This window comes from Urocampus carinirostris, chromosome 7 (genome assembly GCF_059441175.1).
Source record: "Urocampus carinirostris isolate Australia breed hairy pipefish chromosome 7, RoL_Ucar_1.0, whole genome shotgun sequence".
Taxonomy (NCBI): Eukaryota; Metazoa; Chordata; class Actinopteri; order Syngnathiformes; family Syngnathidae; genus Urocampus; species Urocampus carinirostris.
The window spans coordinates 23651384-23670232 of NC_142355.1; the positions used below are offsets into that span (position 1 = coordinate 23651384).

Consider the following 18849-nt stretch of genomic DNA (forward strand, 5'->3'; position numbering starts at 1 on the left):
ACAGGGAACGATACAGGATACAGGATACGGGACAGACGGGATCGATGCAGGATACAGGATGGGTCGGGAGAACGTAAGCCAGAGTCAAATTGCTTGCTTTGGAAGTGTGGAGGTTCGTGGACGGACCGACAAGGAGTGACTTGAAGCGTCGAGTTTAAATAGGAGGTAAACCAATCAGGACACGAGCAGCAGCTGGAGCCAAATGAGCGGGCACAGGTGATGGCAATGGGCAATCATGACAGTAGTTTATGGTTAAATCACTTTTTGGACCATTTATTTTTATATTTTCAGACATTTTGAACCTTTGTGGCCCTGTGGGCCATGCCTTTGACACATGTGTCTGCATTTCCAAACTTATTTTTTATTTAAAATAAAACATATCTGCAAAGCAATCAAACATGAATCCTTTAAAAACAAATAAAATCAAAATCCTATATTATCTCAGCAAATAGAACTGTGGTTGACCTTCTCAGACCCATGCAAGAGAGAGGAAAATGAGATCGGTAGAAAATATCTCCATAATTTATAAGACGTTTTCTGACAATTAACGAAATTGAGGCCAATACATTGTCGTAACTATACATCGGTTTATTGGTAGTGAAAATACCATACGATTTTGCAGTTATGTCTGGAAATGTATGCTCTCAAAAACGTTATTTTTTTGGGGGTTTTGTTTTATTGATTTCATATATAAGATCAAAGCGGCGCCGCTGTTAGCAGCAGCCTTTCCAGCAGCTCCGTGTTATTTCGCACTTTTGTGTCTTATTGTTTTAAGTGTCTGCTTCTATCTTCGATGTTCCTTGTCCCGTTTGACAACTACACTTTCGATTCGTTATGGGTTTTAACGCACAAAAATGTGTTTATTCGAGGAATCAACTCCTTGCCCTGAAGAATTCTCATGCTGGCGTGATGAGGGGTCCCTATCGTGGATACAGAGCCGGAGCTAGCTAAGCGGCTAGCGGCGTTATAAGTCTTCAGTACCGTCCGTAATCATGGTAAATGTGAACTCTCTACCAAATAAGACCGATGAACTGGCTGTGCTGGAGAAAAACATCAAAGCGCATAGGGAGTGCAGTTTGCTGTGTTTTACGGAAACGTGGCTCAAGTTAGCATCACGGACGCTAATATGGTGCTACCCAGAGCTACCCGGAGCTATCCGGCTTCAGCGCTGTTAGATAGAGACACGAAAGCCTGCGAGAAGCGGTGAGGAAGTGGAATCGCTAACACGAGGTGGTGTATTCCTGGGCACAAAGATTTACATATGCTGCAGGGACGTTGAACTTTTGGACTAGCGTGTGACGTCATCCACTCCGCTGTTGCTAACTACAACACAGCACCCAGAGGGCATCCTGTTAATCTGTTAATAAACAAAAAAGGAGACTGCTAGTAGTGTGAATTCCCCTACGGGATCTATCTATCTATCTATCTATCTATCTATCTATCTATCTATCTATCTATCTATCTATCTATCTATCTATCTATCTATCTATCTATCTATCTATCTATCTATCTATCTATCTATCTATCTATCTATCTATCTATCTATCTATCTATCTATCTATCTATCTATCTATCTACCTACCTATACATGTATCTATCTATGTATCTATCTATGTATCTATCTATGTATCTATCTATCCATGTATCTATCTATGTATCTATCTATCTATAAAGTAAATGTCAGCTTGTATTTTACAGTATTCCCAGGATATGACATGAAAAAGGAGACTGCTAAAAGTGTGAATTCCCCTACGGGATGAATAAAGTATCTATCTATCTATCTATCTATCTATCTATCTATCTATCTATCTATCTATCTATCTATCTATCTATCTATCTATCTATCTATCTATCTATCTATCTATCTATCTATCTATCTATCTATCTATCTATCTATCTATCTATCTATCTATCTATCTATCTATCTATCTCTCTCTCTCTCTCTCTCTCTCTCTCTCTCTCTCTCTCTCTCTCTCTCTCTCTCTCTCTCTCTCTCTCTCTCTCTCTCTCTCTATCTATCTCTCTCTCTATCTTTCTATCTCTCTCTCTCTCTCTATCTATCTATCTATCTATCTATCCATGTATCTATCTATGTATCTATCTATGTATCTATCTATCTATAAAGTAAATGTCAGCTTGTCTTTTACAGTATTCCCAGGATATGACATGAATACGTTGTGAGTTGGGATCGAAAAGGGAAATTTTTGTATGGTGGGGGATAGAAACCTGTGGTAATTCACTAATGCGCTCCAAAACCCTGGTACTCCATGTAAAAAACATTAGAATTGAATATAAATATTAAACATTAGTAACAAAATAGTATACATTTCGGGGTCCAGGAATGAATTTGAAACCAATGGCGAAATTAATTATTTTCAAGTCTCAAATGTCTCAAATTATTTCATCTCCTGAGACATGTCCTCAACCCAACATGTGACTCACATTTATTAGTGCACCGTGTGCTCGTTTACATTACGTGTACTAATCACCAAAGCTGAACATGTTTGCCAATCGGACTGGGAGCCATAAAAAGTGATCTCATGCTCCTAAAACATCTTGCAGTGACATCATGGAATACTGTGTCTTGCCATTATTTAGGTCAAAACTGATGCAGATCATTTCTATATGGTCTGTATTGATCAGCTGTTACGGTAACAGTAAATGTCCCCAATCGAAATTGTCACCTCCAGGCAACATTCGAACTCATTGTTTTGATGCCTTTATCATCCCCAACGTCAAACAGCTCGCCTTCAGAGCGAAAGATTAAACCTATTTCTAAGTGGTGCTTCTAGAAAACCTGGGAAAACATCGATAAGAGACCACACTGTTTACATTACAAAGTGGATGTGAGACCTTACAATGGGAGGAGCCATTTTTGTTGATCTCAGGATGAAAACATGAGCGCCCTGTTTTGTAGCAACCAGTAATGATCGAGACAAATTGCCTGCTGACATTTTTAGAATAAATCTATAAATGTCAAAGTATAATTATTGTTTTGGGCGACTAATTGCTTTGTAAATATGCATTAGGGATGGCAAAGGCATCCAGGTAACCAAAGGTAACCAAGCAACTGTTTTCAGATACTCAAGATTAAGACGGTGCACTTCCCCTTTGGTGCATTTACATTTATGACGCACAGATGTTTCCTGCAGATAATAGGATATCGCTTCTCGTGATCGGGTATAAGTACTAGTTATTGCCCTTTGATTCATATAGGCAGATATCTGATTCGGAGTAGTCTTTGCAATTTGCATAAAGATAGCATATCCTTAAGATAGCAATAAGAACACATACATCCCAAAAATTATAAGACTTACATTTGGTCATACACAAAAGCACACGTCAACATTGGACTGAGTATGTTTACAGTAAGACCTCGGTTATCGCGGTTAATGGGGACCAAAACCACCCGCTAAAAGTGAAAATTTGCAAAGTAGCGATGCCCCTTCAAAAAAAAAAAAAAAAATCTCATCTCATTATCTGCACCGCTTATCCTTATTAGGGTCGCGGGGGGGCTGGAGCCCATCCCAGCCATCTCCGGGCAGAGGGCAGGGGACACCCTGAACTGCTTGCCAGCAGCTGCGTCCTTCATCGACGCACAAGCCGAGTGATCCACCGCTAAGAGTCGTACAGCTGGGCAATTTTACGTCTGCCCGGGACGATCGGAGACAAATTCACGACAGGGTTTTTGCCGCAGGTGTCGTCGCGCCGCGCTACTGGTGTCGTCGGACGAGCAGGCTCCCCCCAGTTACGGGGGTAGCCCGATCACGCCCGCCGCCTTTTCTCGCGTCGCGCCGTGTGACGCCACCTCCGCCGAACTCGCTCCGTCGCGCGGCCCGGGAGTGACCCCTTCCGCTTTTATTTCGAATTGATATGGTAGAAAACATTAATTACAGTATCGTTACAAGTTCGGCCTATAACATGTCAGTTTATGTTGAGGTAATTCGGTTGTAAAAGGTTGAAACATTTGAACTGCAAAATTGTCACTTTTCAAGAGACTTTAAGAAAAGTACAACAACAGCAAAACCTAAAATCAAATCGAAACCAGACCGGACCACACCAAACGCAGAAACAAACAAACCAAATCCAACCAAACCAAGAAACAAATCATGCCCAGAAACAAACCATACCCAGAAACAACCCAACCTAAACTAAACTAAACTAAACTAAACTAAACTAAACTAAACTAAACTAAACTAAACTAAACTAAACTAAACTAAACTAAACTAAACTAAAGTAAACTGAACTGAACTGAACCAGACAAACAAATTTGTCGAATTACTATATGTTCCTACCCAAGATTGGTAAATTCTGAATTGGGGGTTGGGGGTGGTTATTGAAAAGATAAAAATAGAATAAGGAAAAGAAAAAAGAATAGCATCAAACTGTGACCTATGAAGTTCAGGCAAATTTAGATTCTATACAAATATATCCAATAATAGCAGCGAATACACATATGAAGATACTGTATTTACCTTAGATAACCTAGAAATCTAAAAACATGGAGAATTCCCAATCAAAAAAAAATTCCAAATTTGAAAAAGAATGATTTCAGAATTGTAGCAAAGATCAATTTAGCCATCAGTTAGTTGTCTAAAACTCGATTACTTGTTTTACCTCTATTCAAAAGAGAGTTGCACTGCTTCAAGCATTCTTATTACCGATAAACTATAGGTGCTTTCAATAGAGGAAATTTCCCTCTTTCCCGAATTATAGAATATACAGAAAAATAACACATTTCCTAAATTTAGGTATACGTCAAAGGTAAGGTAGGTATCAGAGTGTTAATCAGTGGAAAAGCCCAGAAATCCCAGTGGTAATTTCTGTTTATTACGGGTACGTCACAGGTGAGTCAACATTCAACTCAAATGTGTCGGACTGCATGAAAATACATCCTCCGCAAAGAGATCATGTTTGTACGGAGCATATTTCCTTTTACTATCTCAGTCCTTCGCCGATCCATTGATGTAACAGAAAATCTCATTGTTCAGGCTGTGTACTGCAAAAGGACAATCGCTTATTTCCATCATAATAGCTTGGATTGGATTGCGATTCTTTGTGGCTGCATGAATAAGTGGTAGGGATTGGCAAGGTGTATTTGTCCCTTTTTTCAGATGCATCATCGAAAGTATCATATCTATGATTAAGGATTTGCATCACCAAGTGGGTCTGATTATAGTCTTCCAATGAGTATATCATTTTGTGGCTCAGAGTAAGTATCAATTGATTTTTATTCAATAGTCACATAATGGGGCATGATTACTGTGTGGTTTCTGTTACCAGCCGTGCGGGAAACCCGTTACACATTAACTGGCAGCCGTAACGGCAAAATCTAAGCCTGCACTTTATTACCACGGGCTGCAGGATATGTTTGAAGTGTACAAGAACATTACAGTCTCTCTGTTTGTTCAAACATACAGAGCTCATATTGGACTCTATCATACATAATTTATCTGGAAAGAGCTGTAAAAAAACACGCAATTTAAGGGTGGTACAGTCTTCTGAAATGTTTTATTTATCATGTGTTTGCAGGTACAAAATTATGGAGGACCGAAAATGCAGGGTAAAATAATAGATATAAATGATATATAAAACTAAATACATATAAATAGGTTTAAAATCAAATAAGATCAATAGAAATGTGTACTTGAATTAATAAATAATACTTGCTTTTAATATAAAACATATATAGAAATATAATAAATACAAATGAATCTAAATATGTATATTTCGAACGATATAGATCAACGATTTATACACTTATGCAGGCGCTACCCTCCCTACGACCATTCGACTTACGTAAAACGGTAGATACGATCATTTTTTTCAGGATGTTCAAAAATATCCGGACATTGCTGTAAGTTAGATTTTGTATTGTGTGCACCTTTTTCCAAGAACAGGACATCTTCTTTCCAGTGGTGGTGGCGCTGTGAGAGGTCACCCAGCATCCTCCCCGAAGAAGAAATCCGCTTTCTCTTCCTAGTTCATATGTAAAGATTCTATACGGTCTATGTCTACACTATCTGTAGCGCGCTAAGAACTTTCACATTTTTATTGTTTGATATCTCATGCATCCAGTCCATATGGTTGGTGTAAAGAGTAAAGATGGGAGACCTTTTTTTTTTTAAATGAAAGTGGAATAAGAAAGCTTGATGCGGTCTAGGAAAAGGTCGGAACACTTTTTTTCGGCCATTATTGACCACTTAGGAGGACCTTTTGAAGCGCATCTTCCAAAAGTAAGTCAAACTCAACTTTATTTATCTTTATAGAGCATATTATTCTATAAAAAGTTTATTTTTTTTAGTACAAAACAAAACAGGTTACTTATACAAGCCTTAAACATACTTATGTCAACCATAAACATACAAAACATAGCACTGAAGGAACTTACTAATAAATTCAACTTACGAACGATTGTCCGGAACCTGTGTCGTTCGTAAGTAGGGCAATGTCTGTAGTTGAATAAACAAAAACGCAAAATAAAAGATTAAAGAATAATCAAATGACTATCAATCTGTGTATAAAATATATTGATCATATATTTATTAAATTCATACTGCCGATGCGCTGCCTGCAGCAATTGTGATTCAAATGAGAGGAATTGTTTCTGCCAGTCATAACTAGTCGATCCATACACTTACAGATGGATCAACCGATAGGAGAATAGTTAAACACCCTTAAGACCACCCTCTCGTAAAAATGATATTTAATCACGTCAGCGCTTCTGCAGTATTAAAATAAACAATGTGGTGAGCAAAGCATTTTTATTTACTGATTGATATGTAATTGCATTTTTTTATTCATTTTTGGAGTTTATTTCTACATTTAATTGCTTACTCATTTTATACATACATTTGTTTCTGTATTGATATATTTGTAGTGCTTTTAGTAAATTTAATGTGTGTTTATTTCTGTTTTATTTCATTTTTAAATGTTCAAATATTTTTTTTCTTTTTTTGGGTCCTCCATACAATAAATTTAAACAAGTCATTGATATTATAATAATTATTCAATTTGTGTAACAGTATCTTTTTCCACTGATTTTTTTCTCTCAAGAAGTTCTTTTTACTTGCCATTAATCATTTCCTACAAACATGACAATATGCATATAGAATTCCCATTTCAAAAACTGAATGAATAAACAATACAGAGTGGGTCTATGATGCCCCTCACTGAGGTTTCTGGTTGCTTGTGATATTTTCAATCAAAGGTCACGATGAAAACAACAGGCTTAGGGAGAAACATGAGACTATTGTTTTCTCACGCTTGATGCACGAGTTGCTTTAGGAGAGCTAAACGAGAAAGTTTGGAAAAGGATCATAAAATAATCCAATTAGAAAAATGGCAACATTGTTACTCAGGGCTCAGCTTTTTAAGAATTCAAGTCAAGTCATGTTTATTTGTATAGCCCTTAATCACAAAGAGTCTCAAAGGGCTGCACGCACCACAGATTATTGTAACTACAGACTATTATTACACCATCCCCTGATCTAAAACCGACATGAGGGCAAGGAAAAACTCAAAAACCTCAACATGAGGAAAATTAAGAAACCTTGAGAAGGGAACGCACAAAAAGGCATCCCCCTTCCAGGATGACCAGGCTGCAATGGATGTTGCAATAAGAAATAATACACAGATATTGTCAACATAAACTATAGGTTATTCATATGCTATAGAATAGAAGTGTGTTTTAGGCCTAGATTTAAAAGGTTCCACTGAGGTAAGAACTAATCCAAGGTTCAATAAAATTGCGTTCATTGAATTAAAATTAAGTTTTATTAAAAAACTGTTTTTGAACAATTTTGAGGTTGACAAAAATTAGAAAAATTGACCCTGCCTAAAATCTTGTACTTTATTTATCTGAAACAAACTCGATATCAATCAGACTACTGTATCTTGTCTGTACTTGTTGCATTATAGACAAAAAAGATCGTATGTGGTTTTCCTTCTTCCAGGGAATTTCATGTTAGCTAAAATCTCCGTCTTACTGCATATTATTTGTCTTAAATACTTGCTTTGACACAAAAACCACTAAAGCAATTGTTTCTAAAATATATATTTATTAAAAATGTTATACATTACAAAATAAAAGAAGGAAAATAAATAATTTGATACAGTCTATGTAGAGGTGGGCGATATGACGTAATTACATTACAAAGGACTTAAACTAATTGTGATCTCAGAGTATTCCCTAGCCTGGATTTAGCTAATATTTTTGCTGATGCAGCTCCTAGCAAAAATAGCCACACCTAGGCGTCTAACTTAACTTTCGTATTTAATGCTTGTAAATTTAGCAGTTAATGCTTGTGTCACAGACCTTAACAACTAATGCTAGCATTGTTACCACACTTCATAACTGCTAATGCTAATGCTTGTGTCATAGAAGTTAACAGCTAACGCTAACATGGTTGACACATTTGATACCTGCTAATACTAATGTTAACTGATCCTACGGATTTGGATGAAAATGTATACTTTCGAAATGAAACCATTGGCCACAAAGAAGATACATTTCGTAAAGTTCTGAAGTGTGCCACTTCGTTGGGATCGTAATTTTATGTAGATGTTGATATGATATTTTTGCCATATCGCCCACCTCGACTTTAACATTTTTGGAAGTACTAATGGGTTGAGGAAAGCAGCGTACTAAGAGACAAATCACAGCTTCCCAGCAAATAGTCTCTTTTGAGGGTAGACATTTTGTTGACCACTTTGAAGCGAAGAGATCGAACATTGAGGTCCTCCTCCGAGACACCGTCGAAAAAGAAATCTTCGTTAAAGATAGGATTGCGGCTCTTCCGAATGACCGTGCTACGTTGCTTCTGGACTTTCCCCGGAGAGAGGGAGATGCTAATGCTGCAGTTTATGATCTTGGAGTCTACGGACAGGGGGTACAGACCCTCGGCGCTGATGAGTCGGACCCTCAGTCTTTGATTGTCTGGGCAGAACTCAGCAGAGAGTCTCAGGCTACCGTTTTTTCCAATGGGTATCGATTTTTCTTTCAGGGCCCGCTCCCTATGCAGAGTCATATCCATGGGGAAGATGGTCGGGGGTGCCAGACTGTAGCAGCTGGGGATGGTCTCCCCAAGTCCATCAGACGCCCTCCTCATCACGTTCGGACTATTGTCCGTGGAACTGCCTTCATCGGTGGACAGGGAATTGTTCCTGGACACCATGGCTTTCCTTATATTCCTCGATAAAAGAAGTTCATGGCTCAGTGCTTTGAAGAGAGACGACTTAGGGGGGCATCTGGTCAGGAGGGGCGAACTGAAAGGTGACGACTCTGTAGAGGACGTGGTGTCGCTGTCCACAGCCCCCTGCCAGTTGGGGTTGTGTCCTCTCGGGGACAGTCGGGACAGAGCGTTGAGGCTGAAGGAGGATGGCGAAGACAAGGAAGTCGAGGTGACTTTGGAGCAGGTGGCTGACCGGCTCCGGGGCAACAGAAGGGGAGAGGAACCCGGGTCGGCGTGGAAGAGGGACTCCTTCCTCCTGGTGTGTGGACTCTCGAGTAAGGTGCAAAAACCATAGCAGGTCTGTGCTTTGGCCATGTGTGGGAGGGACAAGGCAGCCTGGCTTTGAGGGTCCGCGTTGGTGGTTTCCTCGTCACTGCAGCCGTCATAGGGGCTCTCGTCCACGCTCTCCACCTGGATTATATACGGGTTGAGGTGTTCATGTAGAGCCACCTCCGTTTCAGGTTTCTCTACATGGTTCAGTTTTGAGACGCGAACCGCTCGATTAGAATCAGCGATTTTCAGATCCTGCAGGGTTAGAATGGTAGGAGGGATGCAGAATTCGGGGATATTGTCCGGGGTGATCACGTTAGGGAAGCGGGACATTCTTTTCTGTTTGTCCGATTTATCCCCAAACATGATGTCGCTGATTTTGAAGTTGAATTCTGTATTCGACAAGGGCAGGATGGAACTCTCCATGGAAACACGGATCTTCTCCGCTACCCACATAGATGTGCTTTTAGAATAATTCTTGGAGTTCTCTATAATTGAAAGAATACACTCGTCAGCATATAAACTTTTTTCGAAAAAAAAGCTTTGCCTTACCTTTTTTTCTTGGATTTCCCTAGACAGGGTTAATGGAAAGTTCCAGAAAAAAGGTCAAAGTGCAGTGAGAAAAATGAGTCTCCTTTGGACAGCAGACCGTTTTGAACATCTGGGTCTGTTTGAGGGAGGCAGACAAGTTAAATCAAGCAGGAAAGCTGTGAATGTAAAACACTCCCCCGTCGCCTCCTCTCACTGGATCCTCCCTCTCTCCTCAGCCCCCGGTTGCCTTGGAGACCTTAGCTAATGTGATATCTCAAAAGATCAGAATTTGACATAGCACTTAAAATGACACTATGAATGACAGAGATGAATTTAAATAGGTTGAAAGAGAATATTTTTATTCATTACTCAAAGTAACCCTACACTCCCACTTCCCAACTCATTCCCTCTCTCATCCCAATTACATCCACGGAGAAATTTCCCTTTGTTGATTCGAAAATGACCATTTTTACAAATATATCACTGTAATTATACTCACAGAGAGAAATATAACAATGCTATTCCACTGGACGGTATATCGCATTGTGCTAATTATTGTTTTTTTTTGTACGGGAGTGTGTGATGAAATGTTCATGGTTTATTTGTCTATTATATACTCATTTATTCATTCACGTATTTACAAGAAATCATGACTTGGGATACAGTTGTTATACAGTGTGCGATCCTGTATGCCTTAAAGATCTCTTGTCAGTGTTTGCCATCTTGTGGTCTTTTGATATACAAATTATCTTCGTGTGCATTGCAAAAGATCTAAAAAATCTAATAAAAATAAAAGAGTTTACATCAGTTTCATTCTTTTTTATTTTACTGAAAAAAAGTAAACATAGTGATTTTTTTTTTTTACTGGAAGATACTTTTTGCTAAATTTAAGTGTTGTTTATGTTATTTATGTTATTTGTTACTTGAAAAACAAATATGTTTATCAGAAATAAAGGACCCGCGACCCTACTGAGGATAAGCGGTGTAGCTAATGAGATGAGAGATGAGAAATAAAGGAAAATTGAAAATTACAGCATCAATGGGGGAGAGTGGTGTCATGATGACTGATTAATTTCACCTGTCCCCACTCGTTTCGCGCCAGCCGCTACTGGCTTCCTGATTGGTTCACCGTCTTAGTTAAGCTCAGTCCTTTCACTCGCCTGTTGTCAGTCCGTCCGCAAACCTCTGTTTCTACAAAGCAAGCCATTTGACTCTGACTCCCGTCGGTCCCGCTTTTTTGCACCCGTCCGTTCCTGATTTCCCCGTTTGTCTTTTTTGACCCCGACCATGTTTTGCTCTCCCATCCTGGCTTACGACCCGTTTTTTGATCCCAACCACGTTTTGCTCTCCTGTCCCCGCTATCAACCTGTTTTTTCCATCCCCTACACCACGATCTCCCACTCCAGAAGATCCACTTCCGCATTCGGAACACGCTCCAATCCTGTGAGAAGCTTGCATCTTGCGTCCAGCGAGCACCGGATCGCTGACTTTCCTCTATATTTCAATAAACTTGTGAGTAAACGTTACGCGGTTGGGTCTACCTTCTGTTCTGGACGTGACAAGTAGGGTAATTTGCTGCAACGGGCAATTAGTGTCACCCCTGTTATGCAGCAAACCACAAGAGAAGTTGGTCATGTCACCACATATTTTTAAACAGGCATCCATTTCACTCATCATCCAGAGAAGGGGTACAGGTGTATTGAGAGGTAAGCACATTTAAGTTCAAAGAACATATTTTTTTGCCCTCCAAAGTAAAATTTCTATGATTAGGGTTTTTGATTGCTGTGTTTGAACAATTACAGAAAACTATGAAAACAGTTCACACATGTTTTAGTACTCTAGCAAGCTGCATCATTAGTCTGTACAGTTAGCTTGATGCTAGCTCAAAACAGCTAGGGGATGCGTTTTTATCAAAAAGGTGGGGTAATTTGTGCCAAGGAACCTGGGTTAAGTTGTGCCAGTGACAGAACTTCTCCCAAATTATGATTATTTACTAGATATTACTTCATTGTATATTACTGTTACTGTACATCGTACTACAGCCGATGCCCTACTTACGAATGGACGATCGTTTTTAAGTTGAATTTGTTCTTAAGTTTCTTCAGTGCTATATTTTGTATGTTTAATGTATGTATAAGTATGTTTAAGGCTTGTATAAGTAACCTGTATTGTTTTGGACTAAAAGAATACAAATTTCATAGAATAATATACTCTAAGATAGATAAAGTTACGTTTACCTTACTTTGGGAAGATGCGCTTTAAGACTTCCTTTTCCATGGTAAAAAGTGGCCGGAAAAAAACGTTCCGACCGCATAAAACTTTCCTATTCCGCTTTGATTTTAAAAGAAATGGCTCGCCTCTTGTTTACACTTTGCACGAACCATATTGAATGGATGCACAAGGAATTAAACAATAACAACGTCAAAGTTCTGAGCGCGCTGGAGATAGTATAGACATAGTATAGACAGGAAAGAACGTTTACACACAAACTAGGAAGGGGGAGCGGATTTTTTTTCCTCCGGGTGGATGCTGGGTGACCTCTCACTGCGCCACATGCCGGTAGCAGCGGAAAGAAGCACTACAGTAATGTCCTGTATTCGGAAAAAGGTGCACAATACAAAATCTAACATACAGCAATGTCAGATTTTTTTTGACATCCCAGAAAAAAAATGTACCATTCATCGTAAGTCGAATGGTCGTAAGTAGGGGAGCGTCTGTATTACACTTGATCTGTGCCATTCTTAATTTTAGACCAAAATTCATCATGCCATCATGAGAATACTCAAAGAAAACAGACAGGGTTTCTTGAGGAGTTGGAAAGAGCATTGAAAGAGGTGGAGCAGTGGGAGACCATACGTCAGGTTGAAAAGGAGATCTTCAGGATGACCCTAAAAAGATATACCGATAAAAATCATTTATTTTCATTTTGTTCTGAGCATGTGTCCCTGTGGCACTAGGCCTTGTTGAAGCAAATTGACTTTTGATAATGTTAAAACTTTAAATACACATCAAACAAGTACTTTAACATTGAATTTGTCTTGCTTTTATCATTTGTGAGATTTCAAATTTAACCTTTGTCAGTGTCTGAAATAACGTCTGCCCGGGGCGTGCATTTTTTCCGTCGGGCGTACAACTTACAAAACGTCTCTGCCCGGGCGGCCGACAACTTTAAAGAAATAAAAAAATCATTTTTTTTTTGTTTCTTTCTTTTTTTTTCTTTTTTTTTTACAAATAAATCGTTTTATTCTGATTTCAAAATCTTTGTTCGTTTTGTACATTTTGGAATTTCGGTTCGTTTGGCAATTTGCATACTCGGCAGCCAATCAGAAGCCTGCATCGAATAATTTCGTGCTTCCGAACATTCCTAAGCGTTGTAAGGTCGCGCATTTGCACATCATTTTCCAAAGTAGACGCACAGAGAACACAAGAAAAATGGATAAGTGGTTAGGAATTGTTAAGATTTGTGGTATTGCGGTGAGATGTTTCCCATTGTGTGACGTCATTACGCACGCACTATATTTCATTTGGTAATTGTTGATTGCCATGTTGTATTGAACGGAGCCGTGTTCCTGTTTGCCTGCTGTTGAGGAATTAATATGCTGAACCACAATGTCCTGCTTATCTTCTCACGCATGAGGAAACTGCACACTCTGACATATCCTTACCAGGAATCAAGCCAAAACCTTAGCCCCAGAAGAAAGATTCAAAAGAAGTTAACAAAATTGATGACGCTACATAACATAAACATACATTAGAAGCATCGTGGAAAGAGTTCAGGTGGATTGTAGCAGACGAAGCAACGCAAACATTGCATGAATGAAGATGAGTAAATGCAGTTACACACTGATTGCAGATTGAAAACAGCGATGTCATATACATCCAATGAATGTTATAAGTAGATTTATAATAAACTTAATCTTAAAGTGTTGTTCTGTTATATATTAATATTATCAATCCTTAATACTTTGCAACAATGAGTTTTTTTGCGATTAGTTGTCTTATTTCGTTTCAAGTTGTGAAAAATGGGGCAGGCAACTTTATGGCTGGGCAGACAACTTTTAAGAGTTGTATGCCCTGGTGTCCGGTCACTTTTTCTCATGAGTTTCAGACACTGCCTTAGTTATCTACGGCACAATTTACCCCACTGTGTTCTGGGCAATGGCACGACTTACCCCGCCCTGGGAGCAATTTTTGCCACCAAACCACTTTTTGTTCCAAAGCTATATTTCTCAGTGTATTTAAGATCCAAGGTGAATGCTCCCAGGGATGCACAGCATCCTAAATTATATGTACATATTTTAGTAGGAAGCATTCCTGTAACTCCATTGTCTAAAAGACAGTTTAAGCAAAAAATGGCTCAACTCACCCCACTCTCCCCTATTTATCAAAATAGATAACTTGTACTATCTCTTAAGCCAGGGTGATCACAATCATTCAGAAAAACTTGATAAAATTATACTTTACACTTAAAAAAACATCACGCACGCAAAGAAACCTAGGGAACTAGCGCCCATGATTAATATGGGTTGTGTTAGGACAAGAACGGAAACAGGACCCAATTGCGTTACGTTTCTCACAAGTTTTATTGAAGGAAGAGAAAGGGATGCACCCAACGATCTGGCGATTGCTGGACGCGGGAAGCAGGGTGCTCTGAACGCGGAAATGGATCTTCCTTGGCGAGCGGTGACAGTGTCGGGAACGGAAAACAGGTCAGTAGCCGGTACAGGAGAGCAAAAACGTGGTCGGGGTCGGAAGCGAGCCGTAAGCCAGGAAAGGAGAGTAGACGTGGTCGGGGTCAAAAAGAGGTCAAAAGCCGGGACGGGGGAGTAGACGTGGTCAGAATCCAAAACGGGTCGAAGCCGGGGGACAGACAGGAGCAAAAACAAGTGCGAGTCAGGGTCGATAAAGGCTTGCTTAGTGTTTAACTGAGGTTCGCAGACGGACTGACCAAAGGGGACAGATAGGAGTGGGTTTAAATAGCGACAGGGAGCCAATCAGAGTCAGAGGCAGTTGGCGCCAAAGGAGCGGGGACAGGTGAGTCACATCGGTAATCATGACCGGATGGTGTGCCTCGAACATTTTTTAATGAAAAAGGTTTTGAAACACTGTTAAGATGATTTTGACACAAAAACAAAGGTTTATTAGAAGAAAAATGAAGGATTCCTCTGCATGTTAGTTAGTCTACCTCAGTAATAAATTATACCTTGACGGCCTTTCTTTGTACATCTTAGGCGATAGTTCTGCACCAGGAACAAGGTTCAAGTGGTTGAAGTCAGTTGCTAATAGCAACAAAGTATTAAGCACATAATGACAGCATTCGGTGATCAATAGGATACCAAGGACGTGCACTGAAGGGCAAATTTCTCGGAATTGTTTACAAAATTTCCCAAGGACATTAGGATGTCAACCGTACTGCAGACCAATCTGTAGACTGAGGATTTTGTAAAAAGGCCGCTTTTTTCTAGATAGTAATGTAAAAACTCAATATAGTTGCACAAACAAAAAATTGACCTGTACAAAGCTATATGTACATTTAGGCAATCTACTGCAAGACAGGGTGCTTACAGGATATTTTTTTCATATATATATATATATATATATATATATATATATATATATATATATATATATATATATATATATATATTGTCACGGTCGCCGTGGCGACCAGTCTGCCGCGCCCCCGAACTCAAGCTGTAGCAGATCAGCTGATTGCTGATTGCTGGTCTGCTACTTAAGGCTGGGTTGTGGGTTTGGCGGGCGCTGGCTCATTACACATTCCCCGGTCTGTTATGCCTTGTCCTGTTTTAGTTTCAAACATTGTCCGTTCTGTTATGCCTTGTCCTGTTTAGTTGAGTTGGAAGAAACAACTGTTTGTTTTGTCATGTCCCAGAGTTTTGGACAACTTTTATTTTGGTGAATAAAAGTTTTGGATCGTTACGCAATTAAGTTCTCCCTTCCTGCCTCCTGCCTCCTGCCTCCTGCCTCCTGCCTCCTGCCTCCGTTCCGGTCCGGTCACTCCTTCCACTCCACCTCGTGACATATATATATATATATATATATATATATATATATATATATATATATATATATATATATATATATATATATATATATATATATATATATATATATATATATATATATATATATAATATTTTCTTTCTTACTCTTCCTGGGGATACTTTTTGAATTTCATTAAGGAAGACTAGGACAAATAATCCTACATCTTCATATTATTTTAATGTTCATAATACAGGAAAATACATCCAATCCAATACACCTGATAAAAAAAACCTATTAACTTATAATACTTTTCAAAATCTCTAAACGGAAAGTGGAGTTAAATTGGACTGCTAAATACTGAAGTGTGTTTATCTAGTTTAAAATAGTAGTAGGGGGATATACGAGGGGGCAAATTCCTCCGAGTCCAAAAAGAGGACGCTACGTTGATTTGGATTGAATTTAATGAGTGACAGATTATAAAACTCAATAAAAAAAATAATCATTTCATTAGTAAAGACCATCACACTTAATAAAAAATAATAGTAATACAAATAATTTGTAGTTTGTCTATTTACGGATGGGAATTATCAGTCTTTCAGAGACTCACTGTCAGAACCAGAACAGACGGAGGACCCAGACGCGTAACATTTTCACACAAGCTTTATTTTACAGGAATGGCGCAGTCATGCGCGGCAACACAAACGCCAGTGATTCAGCGATCGCTAGGCGGAAGAAGTGAGACAGAAGACTGGCGCGGAAAAACAGGAAGCCAAAGGCAGACGAGATTGATACCAGATACCGGACTGACGAGATCGATACCGGATACTGGCGCAAGATATCGGACAGAATGAGACAGGCGGGATCGATACCAGACACTGGAGACTGGAGCAAGATATCAGACGGGACGTGATAGATGGGATCGATACCAGATAGTGAAGACTGGAGTCAGGTATCAGACAGGACAAGACAGACGGGATCGATACCGGATAGGATGGGACAGACAGGATCGATACCGGGCAGGACACACAAGCAGGATACCGGACAAAGTGAAATATACACGTCTTGCGGGTACAGAGGTTCGTTGACGGACTGACAAAGGGTGAGTGAGAGCATTGAGCTTAATTAGGAGGGAAGCCAATCAGGCAACGAGCCGCAGCTGGCGCCAAATGGCCGGGGCCAATTGAGGGCAATGGGCAACTGTGACACTCACACATTGATTGTTTGATAGATTTAAACACTATGAAGAAGAAAAATGTAATTACAATGTTCTGATTATCCCTCCCCAATTTCACATTTTCGGCGTTCAAAATTCAAATGAGGTGTAGATTTCCGTCCCAAGAGGTAGCTGTTTGCACATATTTCCACCAGGGGGTGGCATCGATCTTTTTATAGTCAGTACGCCCACTGAAATGCTTAAACTGAGAGAATTATTAAATTCGATTGCATACCCTGATTCCAATTTATAAATCCCACCTGAGGAGAACGTATTAAATCAAATAAAATGATTGACGGAAAACTTCTCTTGGCAGCTTTAGTGGAGTATAATCTATATTTCATGCCGGGCGTCACATCTTGGATTTGGCAGGTGTATTTTTTACAAAATGTCTGATGTGTACTGTGTTTCAGAATAACACCAAATACAATAAATTCAAAATGTTGTGCACCTTCTTGCTCACAAAAATTAATATAGGCGCTCCTCTTCCTCATCAGGGAGGAGGGACTTAACGAGCGTGCGCGTGTGTCTGAATGTGCGTGAACGCGCACGCGTGTGTGATAGTGATGGGAATTCCAGCTCTTTCGGCTCGACTCGGTGAAAAGAGCAGACTCTTTCTGCTCCAAAATGGCCCTAAAGATTTTTATTGTTGGCCCCGAGAGGGATGGGCGCCACCAGGCTGTGCTTGGCGAAGACACACCATAGGAAATGGTGTCCCTACGACTTTAGTGGTTAAGGGATCCACCTACGCACTATAACCAATACTATTGAGACAGTATGCACCTAATTAATTACTAATTAACTAAAAAATTGTACTACGCGACTAGAATTTTAGATATACATAGAACAAGAATAAGTGAAATATAGAAAAGGAAAGGGGGGAGAGAGAGAGAGAGAGAGAGAGAGAGCAAGAGAGAGAGAGAGAGTGCAAAAGAAAGAGTGAGAAAGAGAGAATTAAAGGGGAAGGAAGATCAAGATAAATAAAAGAAGAGAAAGATAGAAATAAAAAGAGACAGTCAGAGAGAGCGAGGGAGAGAGAGAGAAATAAAGTGAGATTGAGACAGAAAGACAGAAAGATAGAGAGAAAGATAGAGTGAAAGTCGGAGAGAGAGAGAAAGAGAAAAAGAAGGAAGAAAGTAAGAAATGGAGAAATAGAGAGAGAGAGAGTAAGATAAAAAGCTAGACAAATAGAAATAGATAGATAGACAGATAGATAGATAGACAGATAGATAGATAGCGATGGGGATAGAGATAGAATAAGATGGAAAAAGAGAGAAAACGAGAGAGAAATAGAGAGAAAAAAGAAGAAAGAAATATATATGAAGAGAAAGCCAGAAAAAAAGAGATACAGAAAGTGAGAGGGAGAGATACAAAGGGAGAGGGAGAGAGACAAAGTGTGTGAGAGAGAGAGAGAGGGGGGGGGGGGGGGGGGGTTAGAGATATCTATTCGTTCTCTTCAAAGAGCCGGCTCATAGAGTCCTTTCGTTCGCGAAGGACCCGTCACCAGTCTGTGATGTGTGCGTCGCCTCGCCGTCAGCTCGCTCGCCTCCAACGAGACTAACATCAGGTAAGGAAACTCACCTTCGCTATTTTTCC

The 18849-nt window shown here is 39.6% G+C and overlaps 2 protein-coding genes across 2 annotated transcripts in view; one reads left to right on the plus strand and one right to left on the minus strand.

Moving 5' to 3' along the window:
• Positions 1 to 8311: 8311 nt before the first annotated feature.
• c2cd4a (C2 calcium dependent domain containing 4A) lies at positions 8312 to 10180 on the minus strand. Its single transcript, XM_088339318.1, has 2 exons — positions 10056 to 10180; positions 8312 to 9991 (listed from the first exon to the last, which is right to left on the minus strand). Exon 2 carries the CDS (start codon positions 9957 to 9959, stop codon positions 8622 to 8624), a length of 1338 nt encoding a protein of 445 aa, XP_088195444.1. The 5' UTR covers positions 9960 to 9991; positions 10056 to 10180; the 3' UTR covers positions 8312 to 8621.
• Positions 10181 to 18750: 8570 nt separating this feature from the next.
• The window catches only part of tln2b (talin 2b), a 204872-nt gene continuing 204773 nt past the window's right edge, over positions 18751 to 18849 (plus strand). The window contains exon 1 of the mRNA XM_088340223.1: positions 18751 to 18820. The gene's annotated coding sequence lies outside the window, so the exon portion shown is untranslated. The remainder of the gene's footprint in view (positions 18821 to 18849) is intronic.